Genomic DNA, 17,573 nt, shown 5'->3' on the forward strand with positions numbered 1-17,573 from the left:
TAGTTCTGGCTGGGGGGAATGCTTTTCATTTAAGGTTTTTTTTAAATTTCAATTTTAATATCCTTATTGCATATATGTCTGTTACTATAAGCAAGCTTGTATATCTTTTAGAAGAAAATAGAATTAGTAATAGTATCTGGCACAGAAGCACAACATATGTCTGTTAAGTTAAAAATGCATTTATTAACAAAGAAAATGTGTTTTTGTCAGAATCTGAATAATCAGAGGTCAAATAAAGTGGCTTGCTTTAAAATAATAAAAAAGAGAAAACTCTAAATCTCTGCCCCTCTCCCGCTCACTCTCTCAAAAATAAAAATAAAAAAATACATTACAAAAAAAAAAAAAAAAAAAAAAAACAAAGGGAGGCAGCTGCAGGCTTGAATAAAGCATGTTCTAATTCTAGAAGAAGCTAGTGGTAAAAGGACATATTTTCCACCTTCAAAAATAGGTCTCCCAATATTTTCAGTCTATCTCTCCAAGTAAATAGAAGGGCACCTTGGAATCATGGGAGAAACAAATTGTGTTCTGCTTCTTCCACCCCTTACCATACCTTCAAAGTCAACTTAGGAAGATTAAGTCAGCTTTAGCCTGGTAGGCCTGAATTAATTCAGGGCCCCACAGACCAAAAAACACATTCCTATCTTGGTAGCTATTGCTTACAAAAATGCAGAAAGAAGTTCAGTGCAAATAAGCTGCTTAAAGTATGATGATGTATAAATGGCTATCAGATATTTTACTAAGGGGTTGGAGGGATGGGAGGTATGAAAGAAGCAAAAGTAGAAGATAAATGAAAGAGGCGGCTGTGGGAAAGCAATTTTTGCAGACTTCCCAAAGTTGCCCTAGAGTCTATCCTGCTTACCTTTAAGAAGTTTAGAAATATAGAAGAGGTACATAGAGATTCTGATTTCCAGGCTCTAAATGAATTTTTGAACCTTCTACAAAATCATGTCTAAATGTGTATGCATAACTGCTATATCCTAACATGGCCTACAAATGTATGACTTTTTGTGGAGGGGCACAATTTATGTAATTCTACTTGATACCAAACTTAAAATAATTTTTCCAGTACTTAGAGACTAAGGTTTTAATTTTTACATACTGTAGAAAAGGTTGTCACCTCAACTAACTTTCAGACAAATGTATTTTCCTGATAAAGCCTAAAACTAACTGTTAAGTTTTCATCTTCATTTTCTTAAATTACTTTGCCTTAAAGAAACATTAGAAGAGTAATCCTAAAGTGGGAAATTTTACAGCTCAGGAAATCTCAAGGTATATGCATAAATAAATATCTTGAAACACTTTTATTATAACTGGCTCCTAAACAATATTGAACAGGTTTTAATAAAATATGCAAATAGCTGTCTGTGTTTATAAAAGTAGACACAGTTTTATATCTATAAATAATGAAGCAAGGTCAATTTTAAAGTGTTAGAAAGTCGCAGCCTTTTTATTCAGTACCTAGAGAATGCCAGTAATTTAACATGATATCATGATAAATGTTACAGAGTTTTAACAAGAACAAAAATAAATATAATTTCTATGTCATCTTTGGCATGTTGTAAATTCAAAATGATAGCAATTTATTTAGCAGCACTGTAAGGTAAAAAAAACACTGTAAAATGTACTACTGGACTTGGTTTTACATGAAAAAAGTACAACGAAGACTTTAATGTCAAAAGTAACAGTGCTTTAAAGAAAACAATTATAAAATAAATGATGGTGTTAATTCCGTAATTTACTCAGAGGAAAAAAATATAGTTATTTGAATATTGGGGACCTTGTTTTCTTAATTGCAACTTTTAAGTTTTTAAGTGCATGTGATTCAAATTTACACACAATTTCTATTTAACACCATTTCTGCCTTGAGAAGTGCGATAAAATGCCAGTAATTATATTTTTTATATCAGAAAATAAGTTTAGGAATCCCAAAATGTATGGGAAGTGTTGGAAAGACATTTTTTCTTATTGTAACTATAGCAAACTTGTTATAGCTGCATAAACCCTATGTAACTCACATCTACTAATCCTACTTATTGTTTTTTTTTTAAATCAAATACAGAAAAACCATATTGTCTCTTTTTTTTTGTACTGTGTAATTTAATGCAATATAAATTCTCATTTCCAAACCATGCTGGCATTTGGATATTTAATTAAGGTTTCTTGTATAACTTAAAACATTTTTTTTGCTAGAATGCTTTTGTGATGTTAGAAATAATTTTATTATAATTAATAACAAACTTACATTTTTTGCTATTAGTGGTATCAGTTTCAGAGAGTGAACTGGAGAACCCAAATGTGACCTGAGCATTATTAGTTTTATAGGAAAGAAAAAAGCAAATAAATCCAATTGGTCACATTGTGACAATTTATTAAGAAACTAATGCACATAGTATATTCTGCAAAAAGTATGCAGAACTGTTCTGCATAAAATTGGATGTTTAATAAATACCTTTTGAAGAGAAAATTCTTTCACATAATTAGACAAATAGTATGAAAGCAAAACAGTCATCCAATGATGACTATTGACTATTGAAGGTTTAGAAATGTGAATATAGAACAAATCCTAACTTCTTAATCACATATGGACTTATTTCTAAGCATTTACTAATATTTCTTGCTGGTCAATAAAAAGGTACATAATTTGTGGAATATATGTATACAAACTTGAATTACTACATTCTAAAAATACTTTTCCTTAGTGTTTTTCTTTTTATTTCAAAGAAACTTGTCCCTATAATTTAGGACTTAAATACCTTCAACCAAACTGAAATTTAGGTGATCAAGCATTATCATTTTATTCAAATTATATGATGGATTTTACTATATTGAAAGAATAAAACCAGGAACAGTGCATCCATAAGTATAATGTATTTGTGAATAATCATTATCAATGCCACTACACTCTTGCATAGGAAGGCAGATAGCACACTACTGAATTGTTCTGTTAATTTCAGCAATTATTTATACTGAGATACACATCAAAAATACCTAAATAAGTTTTGAAATGTAAGAAATTGTTTTAAAGTAGTTTGATTGACGTTGACCAGGCTATACTTAATATGGCTTGCATTCTTGTTGAGAAGTAACATTGAGGATCTCTGTGTCCTGAAATGTAGACAAAGGATCTAGAGACTTGGACTCCACTGATATTGCATTCAAACTTTCTATACTCTTGCTTATCAAAAAACAGGAATAGAGGCTGGGGGGATGGGCTGGAGACTCCTTATATCATAGGTTATATACTATGAGAAACAATACAGGTAAACGTGCACTTAACAACTGTCTCCCTCCACACCGTTCTGTCATAGAAGTTCACTGTGATTAAAAAGTTTAGAATCTACTCCTGAAATCATTGTTGCACTATATGCTAACTAATTTGGATGTAAATTTTAAAAAATAAAAAAATAAAACCAAAATGTAAATGATAAAAAATTATTAAAAAATCATGGAAATTTCTTGGAAGAGAAAAAGAATTTTGAAAAGTAGAAAGGATGAAGCAGTGCAAAAAGGAAATCGTTTATGGGATAATCTGAACCTGGGGCATACTGTGTAAATTCCTTGTCCTGAAGTATCTTCCCTGATAATAACTGACAAAAAATTATTCTCATCTGGTTAAACTGCCTAAAAATCCAGCAACCGGAAATTCATTAAATTAATGGGCAACTTCCTTCAAAAATACCAATTATTTATTAGCCATTACAGAAAAATGAGAATTAATTTATCAAGATAGTTCTCCTTTCACCCTTTTAGCTGAATATAACTGCTCTTTGAGAATGGAAGCTCTGATTTGGGGAGGGGAAAGCTTGTGAGGTACTTTGGGGCACAAAATCCTTCTGGAGTAAGCTTTAATCATGGAGTCCTCTGTAAGGTACTCAAGTAGGATAGCATGTGGGGACTAGAAAGCAGGAGAAAGAGAATATACAGAATGCCAGAGACATACTTTGCTAGTTTAAAACCTAAGTTTTCTAGTTGATCTTAAGGCCAAGTTAAGCAGGTTTATTTTTCCCTTTTTCATACATGAAGGGCCTCTTACTTCCAGGGAAATACTATTCGATCAGTATGAGTAAATTTCTATGGGCAGTAATATACTCACACGAATGTTCAATGAGGAGACATTGTAAACATTAAACATCTATTCTTAAGTTTGTGGGTTGTCTACACGTAAGAAATCCTTTTGGATTAACCAGACGTTCTATAAAAATGTTTTTTTTTTTTATGTTTAATTACTGATAGATGGGGCGCCTGGGTGGCGCAGTAGGTTAAGCATCCGACTTCAGCCAGGTCACGATCTCGCGGTCTGTGAGTTCGAGCCCCGCTTCAGGCTCTGGGCTGATGGCTCGGAGCCTGGAGCCTGTTTCCGATTCTGTGTCTCCCTCTCTCTCTCTGCCCCTCCCCTGTTCATGCTTTGTCTCTCTCTGTCCCAAAAATAAATAAAAAACGTTGAAAAAAAATTACTGATAGCAATACATTACAAAAATTAATGTTTAGGCATTTCTGTGTCTAACAAAATAGGCTCAAGTTTGATTTTCATGAATTGGCTGAAACCATTTCACCACCACTACATTTTAATTTACTTACCAATGGCTTCTTGTGTTTACTTACGATAATATGCACTTTAGGACGATAGATTCTTAGTCTTTCTGGGAAAACATGATGTTTTCCCTCTGAGGAAAATAACAATACAATATCCTCTCCTTTCCAGAACAACAAAACTCCTAAATTGTGCTATCAGTAAATACTAGCAAGAACCATCAACTAAAAAGAAAAGCAATGCAAATTAATTGTTCATGAATCCATTAGAAACCACAGTATCCTAAAATTTTATAGAAAGGATTTGTTTTTACTGGTTAAGCGTTTATAGGAACCCCACCAAAACAGCGCCCATTTACATCTGAATTTATTGCTCTAGCCAAAAAGTACATGAGTAAGCATCCCTATCTGGATTCCTTCTATAAAATTAGAGTATAATTTTAAGATTTCCCTTATACTAAAGTTGTCCCTACTACTTTTTTAAATCTACTTTGTTTGAATTTTCCAGCAGAAAAGTTTTGCACCATTATTGGGAAAATCTACTAGTGTTTCTGTGTCTTTTTATAATTTTTCAATCCTCATTGAGTGATGAAGAATCTTGCTGTTCATTGCTTAATTCTGATTGTGTTCCTTTCATGAAAGGACTGTATAATATTACCCCTCTGAACAACCTCAGTGAGAAATTAATTAAGATAATCTACTTTTAAAAACCATTAATTAGGGGCGCCTGGGTGGCGCAGTCGGTTAAGCGTCCGACTTCAGCCAGGTCACGATCTCGCGGTCCGTGAGTTCGAGCCCCGCGTCAGGCTCTGGACTGATGGCTCGGAGCCTGGAGCCTGTTTCCGATTCTGTGTCTCCCTCTCTCTCTGCCCCTCCCCCGTTCATGCTCTGTCTCTCTCTGTCCCAAAAATAAATAAAAAACGTTGAAAAAAAATTAAAAAAAAAAACATTAATTAATTTAGAAAGATCGTAATTAATTATATGGAAAGATTAATTAATATAGAAAGATTGTAAGTTATTTTGTGATAATTTTGCACTTTCCAATTTCACATACCCTAACGCTATTACTTGAAAAGAATACTTGGAAATTGTATCTCTGTTCTGAAAAGTCCAACACCAAAATCATACCTCTAAGTTTGTCATATTAATTCTGATAAAAAGAAGGCATGACAGCACTAATAAGATAATGACAAGAGGAAAGTAAGTCAGAATATATGAACACAAATGGTTACATGCAAGTAATTCTAGTAAGAAAGCAAAATGAGGAAAGAAAAGTCAAAATTGGGAAAGAAAAACCCACAAGATATGATACAGATCTATTACTAAATAATGTTTTCCATGTGGCATTAGATGTTTTTAAATCTTTCAATTATTACAAAAAGACACCTCAAAGTAAAGATGTATACTTTTATACATTATGCCAAAAAAAACAGATCTTTTTACATGGACTATATATCACTTATATTATAAAGAGAATATGTATAGTTTCCTTTATTGAATACCAAAGTTACAAGTCTTCTAGACTAAATTTTATACTTCAGTGCTTAGTAATCAGCTTGCTCTCTGGATCAAGCAAGATAAAATACACAAAAAAACAGTACACTTAGCACACACAAGTTGTTCACTTATATTCACTAAACAAAGCTGTAATATCCTCCAGTTTACATTCATGAGTTCTTTCTGTCAGTAGTAGTAGTAGTAGTAATGGTATTTTCTTCAACAAAATGAAAAGATTCTTTAAAATTCCATCATTTAGAGATAACAATATATACTACCCCATGGTTCTAAATAATAAATTTAAAAATAAGACCAATTTTGCCAGACCTTTTTTATAAATAAGATTTAAAATGTGCTCAAATTTTATGTAGATCATTAATATTATTTTCTTTTCAAAATGTTAGTTTATCTCTTTGTAGCAATGTCTAAAGTTTACTGAAATGCATTGTATTATATCATATGGGCTAAGCCCACAAGTCCATTACAATAAAATTTAAACTATATAACCATAGGATTCAAGGTAAATTAATACACTACACTGTAATTAAATTTTGAAAGTCCAAAGACAAAAATGTAGTTCATCACCAAAGGGAAAAATAGGATTAAATCCAATTGAGTAAATTGAAAGTATGTTTACATATCGTGAAGGTGGTATCAACATATGTACTTTATTTTCAAAGGCTTAATTATAACATATTTAGTAGATTACAAGACCAATATAAAGCCTTTGGCTAAAAAATTTCTTCATTTGTACCATAATTTCATTAGATGTAAAATTTACAGAGGTCTTTTGGAAACCTTTATTTCTAGATGAGGACGTTTATGGATAATATATAGGTCTGTCTGAATACATAATCTGTGATTTGATTCTGTAAAAATTTTGGCACCACCTATATCAGGAGCTCATGTATTAGCACAAATGAATGTAGTCCTTTGGTTGTATGCAAAAACAAGTTTCTACAATACATTTTTGTTTGTTTTCCTTTTTAAAAAAGCCTATTCTTCAGGATCTGATGTTAAAAATATTGGCATTGCCTGGCATTATACTATTGTATTTGCATCCTGATTGTTGGTACTGATTCCCCAAATCATTATTTTATGAAACTAGAAAAACTATTAAAATAACTTTATTTGAAAGGAACTTTACAAGTTAGTGTGCAGAGAAGTTGTTAGGACCTTGTAGACACCAATTATATATTTAAAAACTTGGACACCACTACAAAACAACATAGAGTATGAATACTGTGGACCTGTGTATTTTTTTTAATCTCATCTACCTAAAAAAGGAGGCTTAAACAGAATATTAAAGTAATGTAGCAGAAAACAATGCCTTTGATATAAGATTAGGCAAAAAGCCACACATTTAATTTTCTCTTCATCCAGTCTGGCTGAGGAACACTAGAAATCTTATAGGCCAGTTGATGTTCGTTTTTTCATGCTCCGTCGCTGAGCTAAGTTTGAAGCAGCAACAGGCTCAAGGACTGGTTGAAAGGTCTTGTGAGTCAGGGTAGAACATGTGGTGACCACTACTCCCTAAAATAATGAGAAATAAGACAAACTGAATAACAATCTCTGGAGGTAAAAAATGTCCACATTATATCATGAGAGATTTAACTACAATACAACTTTATTTCTTAGGAAAATAATTGAGTATATTTGATCTATGCATTACTGTTCTTTTCATGAATTTATACCTGCTTAGTTGTACATTTTTTTTATTTCAATGACTATGCTGCTTACAAATTTTTAAAACACTAAAATGTACTATTTTTTCAGACTTTCATCACTCATGTAATTTGTTTTAAATACTTTAAGAATTTTATTTAAAATTTTTTTAACTATTTTAAAATGTGTTTTTGAGAGACAGAGAGAGACAGAGTGTGAGTGGTGGAGGGGCAGAGAGAGAGGGAGACACAGAATCCGAAGTAGGCTCTAGCCTCTGAGTTGTCAGCACAGAGCCTGAGGTGGGGCTTGAACCCATGTACTGTGAGATCATGACCTGAGCTGAAGTCTGACGCTCAACTGACTGAGCCACCCAGACGCCCCAAGAATTTTTTTTTATCAACTAACAAAGCAATATACTTTAATTCTACTTGGAAAAAATAGCATATATAGAGGTGAAAATAACAGACACATATATGACATAGAAACATAAAATAGATAACACTTAACCATAAAAAAGCAAATACATTAAACATACTATAAAATGGAGTGTTCTTGAATAGAATAAATCACTAATGTAGCTTGGGTTTTGTTAAGATTTCATGTCCAGCCACAATAGACACACACATTACAGAACTATAATAACTCTGTTATGTTTTTTTAAGTCAACATTGTTTATTGCTTTTTAAAAAAAATTTTAATATGAAATTTATTGTCAAATTGGTTTCCATACAGCACCCAGTTCTCATCCCAAAAGCTGCCCTCCTCAATACCCATCACCCACCCTCCCCTCCCTCCCACCCCCCATCAACCCTCAGTTTGTTCTCAGTTTTTAACAGTCTCTTATGCTTTGGCTCTCTCCCACTCTAACCTCTTTTTTTTTTCTTCCCCTCCCCCATAGACTTCTGTTAAGTTTCTCAGGATACACATAAGAGTGAAAACATATGGTATCTGTCTTTCTCTCTGACTTATTTTACTTAACATAATACTCTCCAGTTCCATCCACGTTGCTACAAAAGGCCATATTTCATTCTTTCTCATTGCCACGTAGTATTCCATTGTGTATATAAACCACAATTTCTTTACCCATTCATCAGTTGATGGACTTTTAGGCTCTTTCCATATTTTGGCTATCATTGAGAGTGCTGCTATAAACATTGGGGTACAAGTGCCCCTATGCATCAGCACTCCTGTATCCCTTGGGCAAATTCCTAGCAGTGCTATTGCTAGATCATAGGGTAGGTCTCTTTTTACTTTTTCAGGAACCTCCACACTGTTTTCCAGAGTGACTGCACCAGTTTGCATTCCCACCAACAGTGCAAGAGGGTTCCCATTTCTCCACATCCTCTCCAGCATCTATAGTCTCCTGATTTGTTCATTTTAGCCACTCTGACTGTCGTGAGGTGAAATCTGAGTGTGGTTTTGATTTGTTTTTCCCTGATGAGGAGCGATGTTGAGCATCTTTTCATATGCCTGTTGGCCATCTGGATGTCTTCTTTAGAGAACTGTCTATTCATGTTTTCTGCCCATTTCTTCACTGGATTATTTGTTGTTCGGGTGTGGATTTTGGTGAGCTCTTTATGGATTTTGGATACTAGCCCTTTGACCGATATGTCATTTGCAAATATCTTTTCCCATACCGTTGGTTGCCTTTTAGTTTTGTTGATTGTTTCCTTTCCTGTGCAGACGCTTTGCATCTTCATGAGGTCCCAATAGTTCATTTTTGCTTTTAATTCCCTTGCCTTTGGAGATGTGTTAAGTAAGAAATTGCTGCAGCTGAGGTCAGAGAGGTTTTTTTTCCTGCTTTCTCCTCTAGGGTTTTGATGGCTTCCTGTCTCACATTCAAGTCCTTTATCCATTTTGAGTTGGTTTTTGTGAATGGTGTAAGAAAGTGGTCTAGTTTCATTCTTTTGCATGTTTCTGTCCAGTTTTCCCAGCAACATTTGTTAAAGAGACTGTCTTTTTTCCATTGGATATTCTTTCCTGTTTTGTCAAACATTTGTTGGCCATACGTTTGTGGGTCTAGTTCTGGGGTTTCGATTCTATTCCATTGGTCTATGTGTCTGCTTTGTGCCAATACCATGCTTCTTGATGATGACAGCTTTGTAGTAGAGGCTAAAGTCTGGGATTGTGATGCCTCCTGCTTTGGTCTTCTTCTTCAAAATTACTTTGGCTATTCGGGGCCTTTTGTGGTTCCATGCAAATTTTAGGATTGCTTCTAGCTTCGAGAAGAATGCTGGTGCAATTTTTTTTTTTTAACATTTTTTTTTTTATTTATTTTTGGGGCAGAGAGAGACAGAGCATGAACGGGGGAGGGGCAGAGAGAGAGGGAGACACAGAATCGGAAACAGGCTCCAGGCTCCGAGCCATCAGCCCAGAGCCTGACGCGGGGCTCGAACTCACGGACCGCGAGATCGTGACCTGGCTGAAGTCGGACGCTTAACCGACTGCGCCACCCAGGCGCCCCAGTGCAATTTTGATTGGGATTGCATTGAATGTGTAGATAGCTTTGGGTAGTATTGACATTTTAACAATATTTATTCTTCCAATCCATGAGCACGGAATATTTTTCCAGTTCTTTGTATCTTCAATTTCCTTCATAAGCTTTCTATAGTTTTCAGCATACAGATATTTTACATCTTTGGTTAGGTTTATTTCTAGGTATTTTATGGTTCTTGGTGCAATTGTGAATGGGATCAGTTTCTTTATTTGTCTTTCTGTTGCTTCATTATTAGTGTATAAGAATGCAACTGATTTCTGTACATTGATTTTGTATCCTGCAACTTTGCTGAATTCATGTATCAGTTCTAGAAGACTTTTGGTGGAGTCTACCGGGTTTTCCATGTATAGTATCCTGTCATCTGCAAAAAGTGAAAGTTTGACTTCATCTTTGCCAATTTGGATGCCTTTGATATCTTTTGTTGTCTGATTGCTGATGCTAGACCTTCCAACACTATGTTAAACAATAGCGGTGAGAGTGGACATCCTTGTCGTGTTCCTGATCTCAGGGAGAAAGCTCTCACTTTTTCCCCATTGAGAATGATATTAGCTGTGGGTTTTCATAAATGGTTTTTATCATGTTTAAGTATCCTACAGGCCAATATCCCTCATCAATAAGGATGGAAAAGTCTCAATAAGATTCTAGTAAATCGAATTCAACAGCATATAAAAAGAATTATTCACCATCATCAAGTGGGATTCATTCCTGGGCTGCAGGGCTGGTTCAACATTCACAAATCAATCAATGTGATACATCACATTAATAAAAGATAAGAACCATATGATCCTGTCAATAGATGCAGAAAAAGCATTTGACAAAATTCAGCATCTTTTCTTAACAAAAACCCTCAAGAAAGTCGGGATAGAAGGAACAAGAATTTTGTTTTTAATAGAAGTTGTATGTATTTAAGACATGGAACACATTTTGATGCGCATATACATAGTACAATGATTACTATAGTCAAGCTAATGAACATATCACAGTTATCATATTGTTTTGATGAAAGTACGTGAAATCTACTCTTAGCAAATTTCATTTCCAATATTTAAAAAAAATTATTTAAGTTTTTTTAACGTTTATTTATTTTGAGACAGAGAGAGCATGAACAGGGGAGGGGCAGAGAGAGAGGGAGACACAGAATCTGAAGCAGCCTCCAGGCTCTGAGCCATCAGCCCAGAGCCCGACGCGGGGCTCGAACTCACGGACCGCGAGATCGTGACCTGAACTGAAGTCGGATGCTTAACCGACTGAGCCACCCAGGTGCCCCTTTTTAAAAATTTTTAATATTTGTGTATTTTTAAAAGAGAGAGAGAAAGAGAGAGAGAGAGGGAGGGAGAGAGAGAGAGAGGGATCAGGGGAGTGGCAGAGAGAGAGAGAGGGAGACAGAATCTGAAGCAGGCTCCAGGCTCTGAGGTGTCAGCACAGAGCCTGATGTGGGGCTTGAACTCACAAACCATGAGATCATGACCTGAGCCGAAGTCTAACACTTAACCAACTGAGCACCCAGGCACCCCTCCAATATTTAATACAGTATTATTAACTATAGTCATCATGCTGTACATTAGATATCTAGACTTATTCATCCTACATAACTGCAACTTTGTATTTTGACCAACATCTCCCCATTTTACCCTCTTCCCTGCCCCTGGTAACAACATTTCTACTCTCTGCTTTTATATATTTAACTGGTTTAGATTCCACATATAAGAGAGATTATATATATATATATATATATATATATATATATATATATCTGTGTCTGGCCTATTTCATTTAACATGTCTTCCAGGTTCATCTGTGTTGTTGCAAATGACAGCATCTAATTTTTAAAGCTGAATAGTATTCCACTGGATACTTGTCCACCACAATATTTATCCCCAAAGAGATCTTTGTTCTCCCATGTTCAGTGCAGCATTATTCACAATAGCCAAGACATAGAAACAATCTAAGTATCCATCAACAGATGAATGCATAAAACACAAATTTTACATCTAGATTCAATGTCTATAAATATGGGAATTTGCAACCATGGTTATTTAGGAACCAATAGCAATATTTTCTTTACATACAAAACCTACATTTAGTATACTGTTAGCCCCAGTGTCTCAAGAGAAAGTTAAATACAGTTAAGGAATTTTTATTTATCATCTGAAAAGCAATAGGTAAAGAAGATTAACAAGAATCCACAGTTGTTATTTAAAACAAAAACAAAGAACCTATAAATACATTTTTAAAAATAAAGATATTTAAGGTAATTATATGTGTTATCAGTAAATGGCACACAATAGCTTTATCAAACATTTAGAAGATGCATAAAAAATGTTTGTTTTACCTTAATGACATGTGATGCATCATATCTATTTGGCTGAACATTCAGCAACTGATCTCTGTGGGTTATCCATGAGTGTTTTAATACTTGTTCTGTGGTGTACCGCTGATGTGGGTCCATATGTAGCATATGGGAGAGTAAATCCTAAATTATAATGAAAAATATATATATATATATACACATACACACATATGTGAAACTGTATAGCAGTAAAAGTTTTAGTAAAATGTATTATTTCATATTTTCTTAAAATATAAATCATCAGTAGCTTTGTGATCAGTTTTCATTGACCTATATACAGGAAAAACTAACCTATACTCTGCACAGATAACTGTCAGAATCTTCAAACAGATTTTTTGATATATGGTAAACCATCATTTATCATTTCTAAATCAGAGGACACCAAATCTGTGGAACTGGAATGTGGTTAGTGGGAGAGGAAGAAAATATAAAGTAGCAGGAGTTATCCTAGAATGTGTGAAATGGTCAAGAGGAGAAAAGAGCTATTGATCTTTGCTGGCAAGCTGGGCCCCAAAGTATAAAGGTATACTTTTATATAGAAATTTCTATAATTTTATATAATGTAGAAATGTACAACATAGAAGGGAGAACCCCATGTTGTTAACACACTCCCAATAATTGGGGGTTTATGTGTAAATTACTAAAGAAAGCAAAACATAAATTCAAGGCTAGCAGGTGATGGCTAGCACTCTTTAATGGTCAGAATATCCTAAGTTTCTCACAGAATAATTGTGAATATGCTTATTTATTTCTGTTATAAAAAGCTGTAAACGTACTACAACTTGATAGTTTACCTCTGTGTTAATAACAAGTTGTAAATGTATTATAACCTGATAGTAAAACACAATTTTAAATACAAACTATCTTTATCAAACATCTTTTAGGAAAAGGAGAAGTGAACTCTCCTTAACAAGCATCATATAAAATAGAAACAGTCATCCATAGCATAAGTAGTGAAACTAAAGATTCTAAGTAGTTACATCAGAATTTGAAGAATAATAAAAGTATGTAAGAGAGTAAAACAACAAATCAAAATCTATTGGAAAAAGAACAAATATGAAAAAAATGAATGGGAAAATAATTTAGAAAATAAAATAACAGTGAATTACTTCAATAAAACAGACCTAAATGATAGTCATAAAAATGATAAAAGATCCATAGTCCAAGGACTTCTACCTCTGGCCAAAATAGAGTATCAGAGGTTGGATTCATCCACCTGTTTGAAACAATACCTCCTCCCAACACAAAAATAAACAAATTAATTAATAAGTTAATAAATTCATTAACAAAATACAACAAACAACAGTTTTCTAAAGATCAAATATTAGGCAACAAAAGAAAGCAATTCCCAACAGACTGGGAACAAATCAAACAAGCCCTATGATTGCCCAACCTTACCACCTTGAGAGTTTTCAGACTTTTGTGTAGGTAAAGGAAACTCAGACAGAGCCTGGCAGATTCTCTGAGTTGATGAGACAAAACTGAGAGTCAGGGGGGACCAAGGCAGATAGATTAGCATGATTGACTACTAGAGTGGTGAGAGGAGCAGACAAAAGACTACAGAAACCTGTAGAGGTCTCCTCAAATAATCAGCAGATTACTGATAAACCTACAACTGTGAAAAGAACTATTTTAAAGGTTTAGAAGGAAATCAGAACTCATGGAGGATGTACATAAAAATACTGCCTGTTTTCACAAGCCAGGCTGGAAAATCTCACAATTCATGAAGTACCTGGAGTTAACCAGCCTGAGTACTGTGTATCTCTAAACATTGTTCTGATCCTGCCTAAAAATCTTATTTATTTATTTTTTAATGTTTATTTATTTTTGAAGAAGAGAGAGACAGAGCACGAGTGGGGGAGCGGCAGAGAGAGTGGGAGACACAGAATCTGAAGCAGGCTCCAGGCTCTGAGCTGTCAGCACAGCCCCGCGGGCTCAAACTCATGAACCATGAGATGATGACCTGAGTCGAAGTCAGTCACTTAACCAACTGAGCCACCCAGTTGTCCCTAAAAAAATCTTAAAAGGGAGAATCCAAAGCATCAGATTGTTTCACCTAACTTAATTGTGCCCCAGAATAAAGTTCAAGAATATGTATAAGAATACAAAAGTTTCCAGCACACAGTAAGGCAAAATTCACATTGTCTGGCTTCTTATAAAAAATCGTCAGGCATTACATTATATGTTAATGGCATAACATTATATGTTAAAAATAACATATAATAAGAAGAAACCAACCAATCAATCAAAAACGACCCAGAATTGATACGTATGTCAGAATTAGCAGATAAGGACGTTAAAATGGTCATTATAACTCCATTCCATATGTTAAAAATTAGAGACAGAGAAGATATAAAAAGCCACAAATAAAATTTCTAGAGATAAAAAACTAAAATTTGAGACAAAAAATAAAATGAATGGGAATAAAAGAAAATTTGATATGGAAGGTAAAAATATTGGGGAAGACACAACAATAGATGCCATCAAAAAGAAACACAGAGTGTAAAACAAGCAAAAGAACAGAGCATCTTGTGAGAAACAGCATCTGTGAGAAAACGTCAAGCAGTATAATACACAATTGCAACCGGTATCCCTGAAGTAAAGAAAAGGAAGGAAAAATATGTGAGGGAATAATATTTCCAAAATTATCAAATTTGGCAGAAACCATAAACCTACAGACCCAACAAGTTCAATGAAGTACAAATACAAGATATATATATATATATCAAGGACATCAAACCAAATCTCAAAACCCAAGGCAGAGAGAATGTTAAAAGCAAATAGAGATTAAAAAAAGACATGTTACGGCAGGAGTCCGGAAGATGGCGGCGTAGGAGGACGCTGGGCTCACCGCGCGTCCTGCTGATCACTTAGATTCCACCTACACCTGCCTAAAGAACCCAGAAAACCGCCAGAGGATTAGCAGAACGGAGTCTCCGGAGCCAAGCGCAGACGAGAGGCCCACGGAAGAGGGTAGGAAGGGCTGCGAGGCGGTGCGCGCTCCACGGACTGGCGGGAGGGAGCCGGGGCGGAGGGGCGGCTCGCCGGCCAAGCGGAGCCCCCGAGTCTGGCTGGCAAAAGTGGAGGGGCCGGACAGACTGTGTTCCTACAGCAAGCGCGACTTAGCGTCTGGGAGGTCATAAGTTAACAGCTCTGCTCAGAAAGCGGGAAGGCTGGAGGACAAAGGGAGGGAGAGCTGCTGAGCCCCCGGACGGACGGCAGAGCTCAGCTTGGCGGGGAACAAAGGCGCTCGCCAGCGCCATCTCCCCCGCCCATCCCCCAGCCAAAATCCCAAAGGGCACCAGTTCCTGCCAGGGAACTTGCTCGCACAGCGCAAACACCAAACTCTGTGCATCTGCGGAGCCAAACCTCCGGCAGCGGATCTGACTCCCTCCCGCTGCCACAGGGCCCCTCCTGAAGTGGATCACCTAAGGAGAAGCGAGCTAAGCCTGCCCCTCCTGCCCCCGTGCAACTTGCCTACCCACCCCAGCTAATACGCCAGATCCCCAGCACCACAAGCCTGGCAGTGTGCAAGTAGCCCAGACGGGCCACGCCACCCCACAGTGAATCCCGCCCCTAGGAGAGGGGAAGAGAAGGCACACACCAATCTGACTGTGGCCCCAGCGGTGGGCTGGGGGCAGACATCAGGTCGGACTGCGGCCCCGCCCACCAACTCCAGTTATACACCACAGCACAGGGGAAGTGCCCTGCAGGTCCTCACCACTCCAGGGACTATCCAAAATGACCAAACGGAAGAATTCCCCTCAGAAGAATCTCCAGGAAATAACAACAGCGAATGAACTGATCAAAAAGGATTTAAATAATATAACAGAAAGTGAATTTAGAATAATAGTCATAAAATTAATCGCTGGGCTTGAAAACAGTATACAGGACAGCAGAGAATCTCTTGCTACAGAGATCAAGGGACTAAGGACCAGTCACGAGGAGCTGAAAAACCCTTTAAACGAAATGCAAAACAAAATGGAAACCACGACAGCTCCGCTTGAAGAGGCAGAGGAGAGAATAGGCGAACTAGAAGATAAAGTTATGGAGAAAGAGGAAGCTGAAAGAAAGAGAGATAAAAAAATCTAGGAGTATGAGGGGAAAATTAGAGAACTAAGTGATACACTAAAAAGAAATAATATACGCATAATTGGTATCCCAGAGGAGGAAGAGAGAGGGAAAGGTGCTGAAGGGGTACTTGAAGAAATTATAGCTGAGAACTTCCCTGAACTGGGGAAGGAAAAAGGCATTGAAATCCAAGAGGCACAGAGAACTCCCTTCAGACGTAACTTGAATCGATCTTCTGCACGACATATCATAGTCAAACTGGCAAAATACAAGGATAACGAGAAAATTCTGAAAGCAGCTAGAGATAAACGTGCTGTAACATATAAAGGGAGACCTATACGACTCGTGACTGATCTCTCCTTTGAAACTTGGCAGGCCAGAAAGGCTTGGCACGATATCTACAGTGTGCTAAACAGAAAAAATATGCAGCCGAGAATCCTTTATCCAGCAAGTCTGTCATTTAGAATAGAAGGAGAGATAAAGGTCTTCCCAAACAAACAAAAACTGAAGGAATTTGTCACCACGAAACCAGCCCTACAAGAGATCCGAAGGGGGATCCTGTGAGACAAAGTACCAGAGACATCACTACAAGCATAAAACATACAGACATCACAATGACTCTAAACCCGTATCTTTCTATAATAACACTGAATGTAAATGGATTAAATGCACCAACTAAAAGACATAGGGTATCAGAATAGATACAAAAACAAGACCCATCTATTTGCTGTCTACAAGAGACTCATTTTAGATCTGAGGACACCTTTAGATTGAGAGTGAGGGGATGGAGAACTATTTATCATGCTACTGGAAGCCAAAAGAAAGCTGGAGTAGCCATACTTACATCAGACAAACTAGACTTTAAATTAAAGGCTGTAACAAGAGATGAAGAAGGGCATTATATAATAATCACAGGGTCTATCCATCAGGAAGAGCTAACAATTATAAATGTCTATGCGCCGA

General features: G+C 36.1%; 1 protein-coding gene across 1 annotated transcript in view; it reads right to left on the bottom strand.

The window, feature by feature from the left end:
- Window positions 1-7,106: 7,106 nt before the first annotated feature.
- Window positions 7,107-17,573, bottom strand: part of RPS6KA6 (ribosomal protein S6 kinase A6) — a 216,572-nt gene continuing 206,105 nt past the window's right edge. Inside the window, exons 21-22 of the mRNA XM_049644017.1 lie at window positions 12,522-12,662; window positions 7,107-7,560 (exon numbers count right to left, since the gene is read on the bottom strand). Coding sequence (XP_049499974.1) covers window positions 7,435-7,560; window positions 12,522-12,662 — 267 coding nt within the window. The 3' untranslated portion in view covers window positions 7,107-7,434. The remainder of the gene's footprint in view (window positions 7,561-12,521; window positions 12,663-17,573) is intronic.

This window comes from Panthera uncia, chromosome X (assembly GCF_023721935.1).
Source record: "Panthera uncia isolate 11264 chromosome X, Puncia_PCG_1.0, whole genome shotgun sequence".
Taxonomy (NCBI): Eukaryota; Metazoa; Chordata; class Mammalia; order Carnivora; family Felidae; genus Panthera; species Panthera uncia.